The sequence below is a fragment of the Acomys russatus genome, chromosome 1 (assembly GCF_903995435.1).
Source record: "Acomys russatus chromosome 1, mAcoRus1.1, whole genome shotgun sequence".
NCBI classification, from domain to species: Eukaryota; Metazoa; Chordata; class Mammalia; order Rodentia; family Muridae; genus Acomys; species Acomys russatus.
The window spans coordinates 44,942,966-44,959,791 of NC_067137.1; the positions used below are offsets into that span (position 1 = coordinate 44,942,966).

The 16,826-nt window shown below is 39.1% G+C and overlaps 1 protein-coding gene across 1 annotated transcript in view; it reads right to left on the reverse strand.

Moving 5' to 3' along the window:
* Positions 1-16,490, reverse strand: part of LOC127188231 (B-cell receptor-associated protein 29) — a 43,257-nt gene extending 26,767 nt beyond the window's left edge. Inside the window, exons 1-4 of the mRNA XM_051144685.1 lie at positions 16,353-16,490; positions 13,032-13,132; positions 8,684-8,834; positions 5,535-5,670 (exon numbers count right to left, since the gene is read on the reverse strand). Coding sequence (XP_051000642.1) covers positions 5,535-5,670; positions 8,684-8,834; positions 13,032-13,132; positions 16,353-16,444 — 480 coding nt within the window. The 5' untranslated portion in view covers positions 16,445-16,490. The remainder of the gene's footprint in view (positions 1-5,534; positions 5,671-8,683; positions 8,835-13,031; positions 13,133-16,352) is intronic.
* Positions 16,491-16,826: the final 336 nt, after the last annotated feature.

Below are 16,826 nucleotides of genomic sequence, written 5' to 3' on the forward strand. Positions count from 1 at the left end.
AACAAAACAAAACAAAACAAAAAAACCAAACCAACCAAACAAAAAAACCAAAACCAAACTGACAGAAAGCATTATAGAATAAAAATTTCCTAACTTGCATACCTTGATAGAAATCACCACTGTTACTAGAAATTAGAAACAGATTAAAATGATTTAAGAAATAAAGAAAGATATATTATATTTAAAATATATGAGAGCTGTGGGGACAGCTCAGTCAATAATGTAGTTATCACACTGAATTGGATCGCCAAACCCAGAATAAAGAACCCGACAAGGTGAAGCTGGCCTCCACCAGGTAGACAGATACAGGAGGAATCAGAGGTGTCTTGGACAACCAGTCTAGCCTCTCCAGGAGCCCCAGGGCAATTAGGAATCTTGCCTCAAAAAACAAAGTGACCCATTATTGAAGAATGAACCTGAGGTTGATCTCTAGTCTCTATGCACATGTGCACACACATGTACATGGACTAATACCCCTCTCCTCAACACACACACAACAAAACAAATAATAAATTTATGTACTCACAGGCACCGGCCAGTGGACTAAACATAGTGGCAGCAGCTTAATTCTGATGGCTTCCATGGTTAGGAAAACATGGTGATTTAAAAATGTCTACACAGAGTGACTCATTTTCTATTATTAGTGGGTAAATTTAATGGACAAAACTCACAACATCTAGTGAGCAATGAGTGGATGCAAGCATTTTATCATGAAAGATGCTATAAGAGAGAAAATGTAAGACAAACATGGCCTATAATCTTTGTTTGGCCGCTTTCATCTAATGAACAGGAAAAGCAGGGGCATAAAAGCTGGACCAAGGGCAAACATGGCTCACCATGTTGGGGTAGAATAGGAGTCGGCAGCTCAGAGGAGGGACTGAAGCTCCAGCGCACACACCAATTTAAACAGCTTGTAAGAGCTTAGAGGAGCGAAGCATACTTTGAAATATTTGAAATAGGAAGAGCATCAGACCCTTTAGAATCAAAAAAGTTATCTCTAAAAAAAAATATGAGAATTTCTCCAAGCCTCTTTTAATTTGTTACTGGCTTCAAATTCAAAACCATTCTAGCTTGGGGGAAAAAAGGGGCCACATTTGTAAAGTCAGAAGAGATTTAAAAACATAAAGGTCACTTTAGAGGATTACTGCAGTGGGGGTGATTACCAAAATTGGAAAGGAACCACTGAGCTGCAGGAATGTTTACAGTGACTGCTTGAATTATTTATGCCACCAACTTGGAAAAGCTGACTCTGTGGCAGTCTTGTAAACAAGCTTTCATTATTGCACCTGTAAACTGCCCCCGTTGATTACCCTTAATTTCATGTTGGAGAAAGATCAAGAGGCCTGGAGTCTGCAACTCAGTAACCCCCAGCTCCAAGTCGTCACTATCCACCCATTCTCATCCACCCCAGGAAGCAGATGAGAAAAAGTCAGTGAAAAGTTAAGCATCATGCTGCCATTTTAAAACAATTTAATTAAAATCACCTGATAGCCAGGCATGGAGGCACACATCTGAATTATCAGCATATGAGTGAGTACCTGAGACAGGAGGATTCTGATTTATCCTTTCTTTATTTCTCTTTTTAAGGTGTATTTATTTTTATGTGTATGAGTGTTTCATCTGCATGTATGTCTTTGAGCTGGTACCCATAGAGGTCAGAAGAGGGTATCAGATCCCTTGAAACTAGGGTACAGATGTTTGTGAGCTACTATGTGGATGCTGGGAATTGAACCCAGGGTCCCATGAAAAAGCAGTAGGTGGTCTTAAGCAGAGCACCATCTCTCCAGGTTGAATAGTTTAAATGTAAGTAGCTTAGGCTACTTAAAGAGAATATGCCTTGAAAAACAAACAAAAAAGCTAACTGCTCTTTCATAATCACTAGAAGAGAAAGCAGCCATGGGCACCAGAGAGGCACCATGTTCACAGGACAGCACAGGGGCTAAGGCAACAACACACGCGGCTGTAAATGTAAGACCTAAAGTCAGGCGGCATGGCCTCAAACTTCCTGCACCTTTTTTTTTTTTTTTAATACTTTCTATTTTCTCAGCTATAAAATACAGACAATACAAACCTCATGGGATTGTTTAAGAATGAAAAGAACTTAATGTCTTACTGTGAAGCACTTGAAGTAGTATTTGTCATAATGTTAACTATTATTTATAGCCACAGAACCTTGAAATTCAAAACCTATGAGGTGATTTGCCCTAGGTCACACTACTAATTAGCACCCAATTCAGTTTCTGAATCTCAGGATTATGTGTTTTCTGCTAAATGATATTCTTCCTATATGAAATAAAGAAGTATTTTAACAATTTTATCATTTTTTTCACTAATACTGCAAAGCCTGCATGAAATAAAAGCATTTCTTACATTCTCACCTATGACTTTTATTGATTACCTTAGCAGTCTACCAGTTATACTCTGACTCTATTAGTTTATGCTCTGTATAAATCTGACAGGCATATCTGATAATCTAGATGCCTAGTGCCTCTACTCACGATCTGGGACCACTGACTGTGTCAGAACTACACAGCAAGCAGGGAACCAGAACCGCATGGAACCAAAGGGGTGGGGGACATGAAATTTGGGAGGCCCAGGAATCAGCAAGCAGGCAATACATTTCCTACCGTTAGTGACTAGCTTTGAGAATAATTCCGAAAGAAGAGTTTCAAAGTTCTCTTGAAGAAGTGATGCTTCGAAGGACAGGAATAATTTAACTCCATTATGATGCGTATGTAAAAAGTTATTTTGTCAAAAACTTTGTAAAAATATTGTTGCTTATAGCTCAAGATTAAGAGGAAAAAAACTAAAAGAGGGTGTGTGTACCACAACAGTAGTTATAATTCTTTACTCTAAGATGACAGGCACAATTTCAAAGTAACAGAGGTAGATAAAAGCCATTTTATAAATACAAAGCTGAGGCTTTTGAATTTAATTATCATCTACAAGGTTTTGATTTACCATGTGAAATGAGATCAAAAGGTAGAAAATTAAGCAAACAACATTCAAGTAGAAAATGAAATTGTGCTGCTGAAACAAACATCTCCCCCATTTAAAAAACAACAACAACAAAACAAAACAAAACAGACCATACCCACATCTTAATTTCTAGAGAAGAGCATTGCTATAGGAGGAGGCACAGAAGACATCAATGGACAAATGCTTTTTCAAAACAGAATAAAGGTTGGTAAGATGGCTTGGTGGGTAAAAGCATCTGCTATGTGAGCATGGTGAACTCAGTTTGACCCCTAGAACTCATGTGAAGATGAAAAGGGAGATCCAATTCCTAAAAGCTGTCGTCTGATCTCTACACATATATTGTGACATGCATACACTCTCCACATATCATGTATATACAATAATGTTTTTTAAAAAGAATAAAACAAAGTAAAATGTAAATTGTTTTTAACATGTTGTTTCCATAAAAGATAATAACAACCTGTTAATAAAGAGGCATTTTTTTGAATTCTGTTTCTATGAAAAGAGGTCTTTCCCTACCTTTTTTTGTAAAAGTAAAATAAATATGTAAAGCAAATATCAGAAAAAGTATCACAGAAGTTGTGGATAGGCAATAATGAGTTTTGCCTAATTTATGAGGTTGCAGAACTTTTTTCTTTTTAATTTTTATTTAATTAATTTATTCAGATTACAACTCAGTTGTTATCCCATGACTTGTATCCTCCCATTCCTCCCTCCCTCCCGCTTTCACCCTATTCTCCTTCCCTAGGTCTATGACCAAGGGGGACCTCCTCCCCCACTATATGGTCATAGGCTATCAAGTCTAATCTTGGTATCCTGCTTATTCTTTCTTTGAGTGCCACCAGGCCTCCCCACCAAGGGGAGGTGGACAAATATGGGGCACCAGAGTTCATGTCAGAGTCAGTCCCCGCTCTCCACATAACTGTGGAGAATGTCCTGTCCATTGGGTAGATCAGAGTAGGTGTTTGATGTTTACTACTTGTATTGTCCTTGGTTAGTGCAATAGTTTGAACAGAGCCCCCTGGGCTCTGATTCATCCATTATAATGTTCTTCTTGTAGGTTTCTAAGATCCTCTGGATCCTTCTATTTCCCTATCTCCTATCTAGTGGCCACATGATAGCTGCCTGGCTTAGGATTGATGGAAAGTGGTGCTCGCAGGCATGGCTTTAAGACAGAGCTCAGGACTTTCAGCCTTTCCTGCTCATTTGGCATAATGTGAAGACTATAGTCCTTTAGTTTGTGATAGAGCAATAATCTTAATGCATGATTATAAAAGTACTTTCCTCAAAAAAATGTATTTCATTTAGTAATAGTTCCAGTGATTCTTTTTCCTAAGGATCAGATTCAGCAAAACTCATAGGAACTGAAACACTAAATCTATAAGATCATCAGATTTTAAAATTCAAAATAATTTTGTATATCTTCCTTCTTTCTTTCTTTCTTTCTTTCTTTCTTTCTTTCTTTCTTTCTTTCTTTCTTTTTCCAATATGGCAAACCTCAGTATATGACAGACATATTCCCTGGATATCAGAAGATATAAGTAGCATACAACTTGTAAAAAGATTTTTAAAATTATGTGAAATCATCAATGTAGTCTCAATAATCTCTCGCTACTTCCCATAAAACAAATCATACTTTAACTGAAACAGAAATAAACACAGAGAATTATAAAGATTTAATTTAGGTTATAAAGCAAAATAATGGTAATAGAGGACTTCAAATTTGTAATCCAAGAATGGCTATAAAACGTCATATTCTGGATATGACATAGCCTTTGTAATCTTGAACTCACAGAAGCTGTGATGATTTGCATTGGACCTGCAAAAGACTGGCCTGTATCAACAGTCATAGATGACCACAGGGCCCTGCCCCTCCCTGCTGAGCTAGTCTGGAAGAGGAGAAGTCATTATCCTCAGTGGAGAACCCATTAAGCTGCAATGTATGGTTCCAAATCCATGGTCACAGCAGGCCTTAGTTAAGCCCAGTGCATCACAAAACAAAATAAAAAGATATGAATGTGAAAAGGAGACTTGCATAGGAGACAGAGAGGATAAGAGGGGGCAGGGGTGAGAGTAAATAGAATGTACTATCTACATGTATGAAAGTGTTAAAGAAAAAAATTAATTATAAAAATATTAAAATATGCATGCTCCCACCTTTCCTTCCTGAATAACAGAAACAGGACCACTGGTATTAATTTGTATTGAGGGAAAGTGTAGAAGCAAGCAATAAAAAGTAAAAATAAAAAATAGTAATCAGCTTGGCAGTGATAGCACACATTTTTAACCCAGTACTTAAGAGGCAGAGGCAGGCAGATCTCTGAGTTCAAGGCCAGTCTCATCTACAGGGGGTTTCTTGAAAAAGCAAAAAACAAAACAAAAACAAAAACAAAACAAAAAACTAAACTAAAGAATCATTCTATAGAATAATACTATGGTTTGTGCCACTTTTTCCTGATAAATTATGAAAATGTATTTTGACATTAATAAATGGTACATCACTCCTTGTGTACATTAAGAACATTTATATAATTTTTATAAAGAAAATTAAATACCCATTTTAGTTTTTCATTCTCTTCCATAAATTTCTTGGCAGCCTTATTGGTATTTTCTGCTTGCGTTTTAAGTACTCCTTTGTTTGTTATTTCTTTTGCCAGCTGAGTAATAAGTGTAACCAGACGTCTCAACACTCTGAGGAAGAAAACAAATGACGTTCAGAATAATGCATAACTAGATTAATCATTGAGAACTCTGACTTTAATACAAATAGCCATTGTCAAATAACTCCTGTTAGGTCTAGAGACATGGTGGTGGAGGGGATGTTTAAAGGGAACAGTTCCTTTTTGCTATGCAAGTCTGTCAGTTGAAACAAGCCGTGCCTCACTCTTTTGCATCTTCTGCTAGACAAGAAACATTAAAAGAGGCATTTGTGAGCAGGAGAGCTGACTCTGCCCATCACCAGCTGCTGCATTGGGTGAGTTAGCCCAGCAGTGCTCAAGAGCTCCGGTGGTGTGGGTGCCGAGCTGGCATGCTGGCCACCTCAGCTACCTCCCAGGCCGAGATCCAGAGCTTTGAGTTGGCCCTCCCCAACATCTACCCTATCTATGATCTGCTGGAGCACATGAAAGGGCCAGTCCTGTACATCCGAAGCTGCAGGACCTCCATGACACAGGACAACAACAAGATATCTGAAAGGAGTCCCTGTGGGGATCTAGTATAGTGTAGCCGAACCAAGAGGCCTTACAACAGACCAGTGACACATTGCAGTGAACATTTGCAAATAAAAACGTGTGGACAAAAGGGTATACTGTGGGGCACACTGATGCACTACAACTTCCACAATGAAGTCTTAAAAAAAATTCTATCTTATTTTAATTTTTGAGAGCGGGAGGTTGCAAGGGTATAGGTCAGATATGAAGGGACAGAGAGATGAGTGGGATTGGGGTGCATGATGTGAAATTCACAAAGAATCAATTAAAAGTTAAAAAAAAAAAAAACACAGATGCAACAGCACCTCTCAGTCTCTTGCACACAGTGTTACCTATTTTCTATTTATAAGCCATGAGCCAAGCTGAGTGTGGTGGTGCACACCTGTAATCCCAGCACTCGAGAGGCAGAGGCAGGCAGATTGATGTGAGTTCAAGGCCTGCCTGGTCTACAAAGTCTAGGACAGCCAGGACTACAAGAGAAACCCTGTCTCAAAAAACAAAAAAACAAAAAGCTGTTAGCCTAAAGGAGTAAAATGAAATTTTAATTAATTATTTTTCAAGACAAGTATCCCTGTCTATCCTAGAACTTACTCTGTAGATCAGGCCAGCCTCAAATGCAGAGATCCCCCTGCCTCTGCCTTTTGAACACTAGGATTAAAGGTGTGCGCCACCACTGCCCAGCTGTAAAATGGAATTTTAAATGGTATTGCAAGACCATTTTTTGTTTTAGTTTGAAATTTGCATTTAAAGATCATTTTGTAAGAATGGCTAAGTCTAAAAAATTGAATGATGACATATTTAAAGGTAACCCCCATGTTAGATATTAAAATTAATCTCTTCAATTATTGTAGGAAGGTATTTACTAAGGAACTACTATGTCAGGTATTCAGGCCATAGCTGAAAATAAACTTAGTTCCTGCCTTCAAGTTTAAGTTCTAGTTGGAGATATATTTTTTCATATTTTGTATATGCATATGTATTATTATTGTTGTTATTATTATCATTATTATTGTCTTTGGTTTTTTTGAGACAGAGTTTCTCTGTGTAGCCTTGACTGTCCTGGACTTGCTTTGTAGACCAGGCTGGCCTTGAATATTTTTGTTGTTTTTGAGACAGTCTTACTATATAGCTCCAGCTGTCCTGGAACTCACTATATGGAACAGGCTGGCCTCACACTTAAGAGAGATCCACCTGCCTCTGCCTTCCAAGTGCTGGAATTACAAGCAGTGTCATCATGTCTAGCTTCTAGTTGGAGATAAACAGTATTTAATTACTACTGTGAATGACACTAAAAGTTGAAGTCTAGACTTAACAGAAGATCTACATACTCTGGAGGAAATGATGACCACAGGGCTTCTTTGAGAAAGAGGCTAAAAGATAAGTAAAAAAAGTTATATAGAAAAGAGAAGGCCAGGTATGGTAAGGTAAGCCTTTAATCCCAGCAGTTGGGAGGCAGAGGCCTCAAATCTTTGTGAGTTCAAGGTCAGCCTGGTTTACACAGCAGGTTCCAGAGTAGCCAGGGTTACATAGTGAGACCCTATCTAAAAAAAAATAAACACGGCTTCAGCTTCCCAAGTCCTCCCCCGCCCCCATCTTGCTTTGTGGAGGGTCTTTATTTCTGTGTGCCTGTTGTACTTAGGTGTTTCCTCACCCCTAATCAAAGCTGTTCTTCAGCTACTAGAAAACAAACAAAAAAGGTTGGGGGGAGGGAAGAGTGTTCTAGAAGAACAGCTTGTATGATGACTCAAGAGGGAAGGACAGAGATATTTCATAAGCTCAGTAAATATTTTTTACAAGAAAGAATAGTGAAGGAGAGTGCAAATGGCATGTACTATACATATATTGGAGAAAATATGAGAATGTTCCAGACAGTCAGCAACCAGGTCATTTAAGGCTCTTTGCAACCAGCAGATCTACAAACTATAACTTTTTTCCTCATTTTTGAAATTATAATTCAATTACAATATTTTCCCCTTCCCTTTCCTCCCTCCAAACCCTCCTCTATACACCTCTCCCAATTCTCCTTCAAATTTATCCTCCTCTTTTTTTAAACTGTTATTGCATGTACACACATATCTATTCTTGAATATAGCCTATTCAGTCCATTTGGCACTGGACAACCAACTGGCATGCTCTTCCCCTCAGAAGGCCACTATCTTCTTCAGTGTGACTATTATTTGTTATCTGCATCCTTTTGTTTGTTTGTTTGGGTTTTTGTTTTGTTTTTTTTTTCTGAGACAGGGTTTCTCTGAGTAGCCTTGGCTGTCCTGGACTCACTTTGTAGACCAGGCTGGCCTCAAACTCACAGAGATCCACCTGCCTCTGCCTCCTGAGTGCTGGGATTATAGATCCATCTTTCATTTGCATTCTTTTATGAAGATCAACAAAAATATCCTAGTGTGAAGGAAAAAAAAAAAAGAGAATTCTATGAGTGTTAAAACTGTGCTTGTAGGGTTTTTTTTGTTTTTGTTTTGTTTTGTTTTGTTTTTACTTACAGCCAAAAAAATAATGAGAATCCAGAAATATAAAGATTTCTTTGGGACCTGAAGAGCTTCATCTGTGTGTGCTCATAGGCTGTCGGCCTGCCATCTGAGTTCTTCTCAATGACATGACTGGAGGAATACTTCCTTACTTCTCTCACAGCATCTAGTACAGGAGAAAGAACATTACTTTTGTTTTTGAAGAAAAAAAATAACAGGGTATTATGCCCAAAGATGAAACTTTGTAAATGGATAGTAGTGGCAATTCATGAGTCACTCCTGTAGCATTTACAAACCATTCCTCTGGGCCTAGTTTATCATCATCTCACTGTCAAATCCTGATCTAATGTGAAATATCATCTCCTACTCTTTCTACTTCTATGCATGACTAAAATCCAACCTTCTGTTAGTCACAGATCTCTGTCAGTTTGACGACAGCCTAGTCTACAAAGGGAGCTCAGGACAGCCAGGGTTGCACAGAGAACCCCTGTATCAAAAAACTAAACAACCACACAAAGAAAAAAAAGCTATAAATAAAAAAAAAACCACTTCTTCCAATGTGCCAGCATCCTATTATATTCACCATTACCTAAATAATTGAGATGTCAGAACCATTTCATTACTTCAAAATGTTTATTTACCCAGACTGGTTAAAATGGATTCAGACTATGTTGCATTTACTTTATAACAGTTCACAGCTACTATCACTGAATAGTGTCACATTTCTATCATTCCAAAGTAAAACCCCAACAAAGCATTGCATAGTAATAAGGTTTCATTTTATCACCCTACATTTATATGCCATTTCTTTTACTGAAAATCTTTATTTCCAGTACCATTAAACATTTGGTAGCTCATTTGCTGTTTTGCAATATACAGAGGTAGAGTTTTGTTTTTTATACAGGGGTTCTCTGTATAGCTCTGGCTGTACTGAACTTGATCTGTAAACAAGGCTGGCCTTAAACTCCCAGAGATCCACCTGTCTTCACCTTCCAAGTGCTGGGATTGAAGGTGTACACTACCACCACTCAGCTGGATAATTAATTTTTGCACATGGATTATCTGACAGCTGTGTGGTACCATTTTCTGCCTTGGGAATAGAGTAAGCAGAGGCCATAGAGATAAGAGTGAAGTAAACAGACGCAGAGATGGAAAGGGTACTCTTAGTCCCTCCTTGGAATCTGGCTTCCTCCCTTCCCTGCACTTCCCTGAAACAACTCCTATTTTATTTTAAGTTCGTCTTTATTTTCTTTTTTAAAAATATGTTCTTTCTTGCTTAAGTGAGGGCAAGTTGGTTTCTGATAAATGTAGCCAAAACAATCTCCTATGGCTCTCTTTTCCTACACTGAAAGTGATAGCTTTCAGTAGACATCTGACAACTCTTACAGAGTGGAGATGATTTCTTATTCTTTTATTTCACAGACAGACTTATCAAGCCAAGAGAGACAAAATGCTACGCCAAAGTTATTCAGGTCGTTGATGGCTTGGTAGTGATCAGTTTTCTCTACTTCTTTACTACTTTATTGTGTGGTTATATGGATGAGGATTCAGTGTACAATATTAATAATATACCATGACAAATAGTGACATTTTCAAATGAGATGCAAATCCATTCAAAACTTGATACAGTTCCCTTCTTGTTTGTTTGCTTTGAGATGGGGTCTCACTGTGCAGCCATGGCTGTCCTGGAATTCAGAGATCTATCTACCACACTCTGCTTCTGCCTCCTAAGTGCTGGGATTAGAGGTGTGCACCACCACACCAAGCTTCCCTTTCTGTTTTTCACAATTCTGTACTCCTTCCAAATAGATGCTCTCAGTTTTATAGAGGATCAACTCTATTTTAAAGGTTGGTGTTTGGAACATGAAACAACATCAAACATAGTGGTGAAGGGTCCAAGTTGGTGCCAGTAAACTGACTTAATCTATAACATGAGAATTATGGGGAGGCTCCTAGGGAAAACATATTTTATAACGGATATTAAAAACTTAAGTATGGAGTCGGGTGTGGTGGTGCACACCTTTAATCCCAGCACTCAGGAGACAGAGGCAGGTGGAATTCTGTGAGTTCGAGGCCAGCCTGGTCTAAAAAGCAAGTTCCAGGATAGCTAAGGCTACACAGAGAAACTCTTGTCTTGAAAAACAAAACAAAAAAAAAAAACAACAAACAAACAAACAAAAGAATTAGGAAAAAAGCTAACGTGCAAGGAATGACACTTGCAAGAAGTGGGTAGGTGATCTCAGAGTCAGTCCATCTTGCCGATCTCAGTCATTTCTAAAAGAACACTGTGATCGTGAAGATGCATAGAGTTTCTGTTTTAGAAACCTCAAAGCTCTACTTTTAATTTATGAAGTATCATTACCATGCACATTTTAAATCTGCAGAAAAACTCTTCTAGGCTGGGCATATTTTCTGCAAAAAGCTTGTTATCAGAAGTGCTTGGATTTAGGCTTTTTTTTTTTTTTTTTTTGCTTGCTGTTGTTAAGATCTTTGATACTTCTATGTACTATGCCATCTTAAAAATGTGACTCAAATGTAAACATGAAATTCATTTATGATTTATACATAGTTTATAGATGGAAGCCTGAAATTAAGTTTCAGACAATGTCCTTACAGTTCTTGGAGGTGAGGGGTGGAATTTTTCATTGGTGCCAACATGCTGGTGTTAACATTTTTTCAATTCTTTGGATTCAAATTTTTAGATTTAGAATTTTCAGCTAGGAATGCTCAATCTGTCCAGTACAGATCTATAATTCTACCATATAGACTCATATTTTGAAGATTTTTGTCATATTAACTTTATGTTTTTCAATCCAAAGCCTCATTGATACTTTCTCCTAAATATTTCAGCATGTATCTTCTTACACTAAGAACATATTCCTATGAAAAAACGATTAGTAACTTTCTTTTTTAAACAAAGGGATAGATAATAGATGTTTTTAGGGTTTACCAGCTGCAATACTACTCTGGAGCTGTCTGTGGAGGAAGTGTGTAACTGTGCTGCTGGCTTTGAGGTCTCCTATACTCACACTTCCCCTAGTGTGGCACAGTTTCTTTCTGCTGCCTGTAGACCAAGGTGTAGGACTCTCCTCCTCCAGCACCATGTCTGCCTGGACGCTGCCATGCTTCCCACCGTGATGATAATGGACTAAACCACTGAAATTGTGAGCCAGCCCCAGTTAAAGGGTTCCTTTATGCTGGGTATGATGGCAAATGCCTGTAATCCCAGCACTCAGGAGGCAGAGGCAGGTGGATCGCTGTGAGTTCCAGGCTAGCCTGGTTTACAAAGTGGGTCCAGGACAGCCAAGGCTACACAGAGAAACCCTGTCTCGAAAAACTACCACCACCACCAAAAGGTTTCCTTTATAAGAGTTGCCTTGATCATGGTGCCTCTTCATAGCAATGAAACCTTTAAACAGACCATATGCAAAAGCAAGAATGGTGTTTTGGTTTTTTTTGTTTTGTTTTGTTTTTTTGAAACAGGGTTTCTCTGGGTAGCCTTGGCTGTCTTGGACTCCCTTTGTAGAGCAGGCTGGCCTCCAACTCACAGAGATCCGCCTGCCTCTGCCTCCCCAGTGCTGAGATTAAAGTCGTGCACCACCATGGCTGGCATGACATTTCAATAAAACTTTATTTACAAAAATAGGCCTCTGACCTATAGATTTAAGATGCTATAACAATACTGCTATCAGAACTAAAGCAAAAGATCCTCTAATATTACCTGATAATCATTTAATATTAAAATTTGGGGGGCTAGAGAAATGGCTCAGAGGTTAAGAGCACTGACTGGTCTTCAAGAGGTCCTGAGTTCAATTCCCAGCAACTACATGGTGGCTCACAACCATCTATAATGTGATATGATGCCCTCTTCTGCCCTGAAAGGTGTACATGCAGACAGAACACTGTATACATAATAATAAATAAATCTTAAATTTTTTTTTGCAGTAGCCACTAAAGCTGTTGTTTTTGATCAGGTTTCAGTGAAGACTCACACTTGTTTAAGAATCTTTTAAGAGCCTGTTAATTCCATTCATTTGTTCCATACAAGCCAAGCCCCTGTGTGCCCAGGACAACACTGTTAACAAAGACTGTATTTGGTAATCATCTGGCAAGTGGAAAGAAGACCAGTTGTTACTGCATTTAAATGTTAAAGTAACCTAAAAGATGTTAAGAATCACTGCACCTGAAATTCGTGTATATAAAAATAGTACCAAATATGTAACAAAATAGCCCTATTTACCTTAATATCAACATATAAAATGAATTGTCTTTCAATATCAATAACATTAACTTAATCAAACAAACCCCAGATAACTTATTTAAAAAGAACTGGATTCAGTGGAGGAATCTAGCTAGTACTTACCTAGAAACAGAACAATCAATAGGATTATAATGGTAAGGAAAGCTTTGTTCCATAAACTTGCAATTTTACCCCAGACACTAAATGAAAATATCTTTTGCCATCTGTAAAATAACACGATTAGATTAGATAAACAAACAAACAAAAGCAGAAACAACAAACAAACCAAAAGCAGGTTTGAAATGTCTTTTAAATACTGAAATACTATTTTGATAGGAGTATGGTAAAAATTAGAGACATTTAATTTTAAAGTTTACTACTCCTCTGACATGACAGACTAGCTCATAAAATAGAAAATAATTATTTTTTATTAAATACTGTGGCATTATCTGGCAGTTTAAATATTCTTAAGTGAAAATGACTTCTTTTTTGTTTGTGTGTGTGTGGTTTTTCAAGACAGGATTTCTCTGTGTAGTCCTGGCTATCCTGAAACTCTAGAGGAGGCAGGTCCTGAACTCAGAGTCCTGAGTGCTGGTACTAAAGATGTGCACCAGCACTGCCTGGATGGAAATGATGAGCAAAACCTTAAGAAGAACTGTGGGTGGGTGTCTGTGCACAGGCACGCATACCTATGGACTACTGCGTAGAGGTGGAGGTCAGCCTGAGATGCTGTTCCTCAGAAGCCCAGCCTCTCCTCCTCACTTAGAGACAGTCTCTGCCTGGGACCCTGGGCCTCACTGAATGCCTAATGAGCCCTAATTCTCCACCTATGCAAGCATACCCAGGTCTCCCTCACAGGTTCCTGGAATCAAACTCAGGGGCTCAAGCTTGTGTTGCAGGCACTTTACCAACTGAACCATCTCACCAGCCCCAAAAGAAATTCTTAAATTAAAATGTTATAATTTTGATGGAAGCTGTTTCTTTTTTCTTAGAGCACTGTCTCAGAAATGATGATGTCTTTTGATCTAGCAATTAGCTACACCTAAGTCTCTACTTCCTTATTTGAGACAGGGTCTTGCTATGTAGCCTTTGCTGTAAATGGAACCTGAAGCTGCAATCCTGCTTTAGCCTACCACGTGCTGCAGTTATAAGCATGCACTACCATCTTTGCTTCTGCAAGTTTATTTTTATGTGGTAAAATAGTTTCTTTTTTTTTTTTTTTTTTAACAAAAAAGGAATTAAAATGACTGAGAGATGACATATATGTAAAATGAAAAAACAAACTTCAGTATATATCTTGATAAGCCTTTACACATGTAACTACTCAGATAGTTTGTCCATTACCTTGGTCAAGGTCTGAACACAGAGGAAATGAGAGGAGCAAACAGCCTAGACAGATTGAGCAGCATAAGCAAAGCCGCAGACACAAGAGATGCTGAGTTCTAAGTGGCTGAATGTGACAGAGCAATCCATCCTGTAACTGGAAAGGTATCAACCATTGTATGCAAGTATTTTAAATGAGTAATGCACTGAGTCAAAAGGAGCTATGAAGGTAATTAGCATGTGAATACACTTCACAAGCACAACTTAAGATATGACAAACTGCACCTTGTGGTGTGGTGTCCCATGCATTTTTTAATCCCAGCACTCAGGAGGCAGAGCCAGTCTGATGTATGTGGGTTCAAGGCCAGCCTAGTCTACAAACCTAGTCTACAAAGTGAGTCCAGGACAGTCAGAGCTCTCTTGTTACACAGAGAAACTCTGTCACACACACAAAAAAAAGAACTATTTGCAATAACTTCAAGTTGAAGGGGAGAAGCCAGATATATTGATTATCCATTTAAATTTACCATTACAAACATTAAGAAAAAAAAGAATATAAATGATAACAGCCTGATGTAGGTCTAAATGTAAATTCATTTACTTCTTCAATAAAAGAGGGAATGTAAGAAACCCCTAGAGGGGCCATCTGGGCGTTTGCAGTAAGACTGAATTTAAGAGCAGATAATAGCTAATATTTATTGACTTGATATACTCTATTGGTTGTAACACATGCATTATATCTAATTATCACACCACCATATAAAGTATAGACTACTATTAATAGGATAACTGACCAGAGAAGGTAAATAATTCGTTCCAGGTCATATATTATGGAGAATTAAAAGCAGTTATTTCTGAGCATGTATTGACCTTACCACTGAGTTATACAAGACTAGATAGACTAAATGAAGACTTTTCTTTGAAGATTATGGATGACACATCGTGCATAAACACGTGGTAAGGTGCATAAGCACATGCTTTCTGTGTGTGTGTACACATGTTCTTACATGAGAACATTCAGTGTACATACTCACACTTCCATAGAACGGCTACTAGATCCGGATGGGTGCACAACTGCAAACGGCAAGAGGAAAAGGGCTGGCCTAGAAATCCTCAGGATGATTTTGTTTTTTCAAATCTTTTAGCCTTATTTATAAATCTGACTTCTTGAATATGCAAGACTCTGTCGCAAGGAGTGCTAAAAAGAAAACATGTCTGCTTTTGAAATCTGAGATAGAAAGACAGAACAGGAAAGGCAGTCTGTGACCACAAGGTAAGGATCTTATCTGGAGTCTGACACAGACCAGTTAGGTGACTCAGGTCATGGCGTATACCCTTTCTGGGCCTCAAGCATGTCATCTATAATATCCATTAAGGAAATTGTTTCTTTTTTCTTTGAGGCCAAAACTAAGAACCATGTATCTGTAAACTGCCATTTAATTTAAATTGTCCCAATTTAACACCTTTGCACCCACCCAATTCAGGGTAGAAAAAAAAAATTGAAACAAAAATTCTTTTAAAGAAGCTCAAATATGAAGCCGAGACAGGACAGGTGTCCATGGCATAATCACTGCTTTATTATACTTGGAATCAAGACCCCCCCCCCCAAAAAAAAGACTAGGTTCTCTTAAAAAAAAAAAAAAAAAAAAGAAGGGAAAAAATTCCAGTTTGTATGCACAACCAAGCTTTAAAGTAATATTATTACCAGAGAGCAATTTGAGCTTCATTTTTAAAAACTACCTTTTATATAACTGTCTCTCAAACTTTTACTTATTATCTATTGTTTATATGTATGCATGTAAGTATCGTGTGTGTGTGTGTGTGTGTGTGTGTGTGTGTGTGTGTGTGTATGTGTGTGCGCATGTGTGAGTGCGCGTGTGCGTGTTTCCATGCATCCCAGGGTGGACGTGTGGTGGTCAGAAAACGGTTCTCGGTCCACCACGTGGGTTCCGGGCATCGAACTGAAATTCTCTCTCTCGGCTGCAAGCGCCCTTTCCCCACTGAGCCACCCCACAGGCCCTCTCAAAACTTTCCAGCCCTGCGAAAAGCAGCGTCACACACCCTAGCCCGAAGCGGCCGAGCAAACATTTTGGCGCTGTTAAGGATCTGAAGGTTTCCTACCTCTGAGGAGGAATAAAGGGCAGGCAGAAGATTAAAATGAGTCCTATTTCAGCATAAAGAAAGCTCACAACCGCCACCCATTGGATTGTCATGTTTGTTTGTTTGTTTGTTTGTTTCTCCACACCTAAGCAGAAAAAAAAAAAAAAAAGAGTTCACTTTCAGAAACAGGGGTGAACGGCCCGACACCCACGCGGGGCCTGCTGGGAGTTCGCCCAACCCCGCGTGACAAGGCGCTGGACGCCCGGTCGGCTGGCTCTCCCCGCGCGGGGCTCCGGTGGCGCCGGGGAGGCCTGACGCCGCGGCCCCAGCTGCCAGCCGCGCCCCTTCAGCGAGGCCGCCCGCCGCCGTCCGCCTTACCCGCCGCCGATCGATCGCTCCACGCGCCCCTGACGTCCGCGCGCGCGCGTGCGCGTGCACGTGACGCGCCGCCGGGGAGCGCGCCCGGGCCCGGCTGAGGTCACACTGGCGCGACCG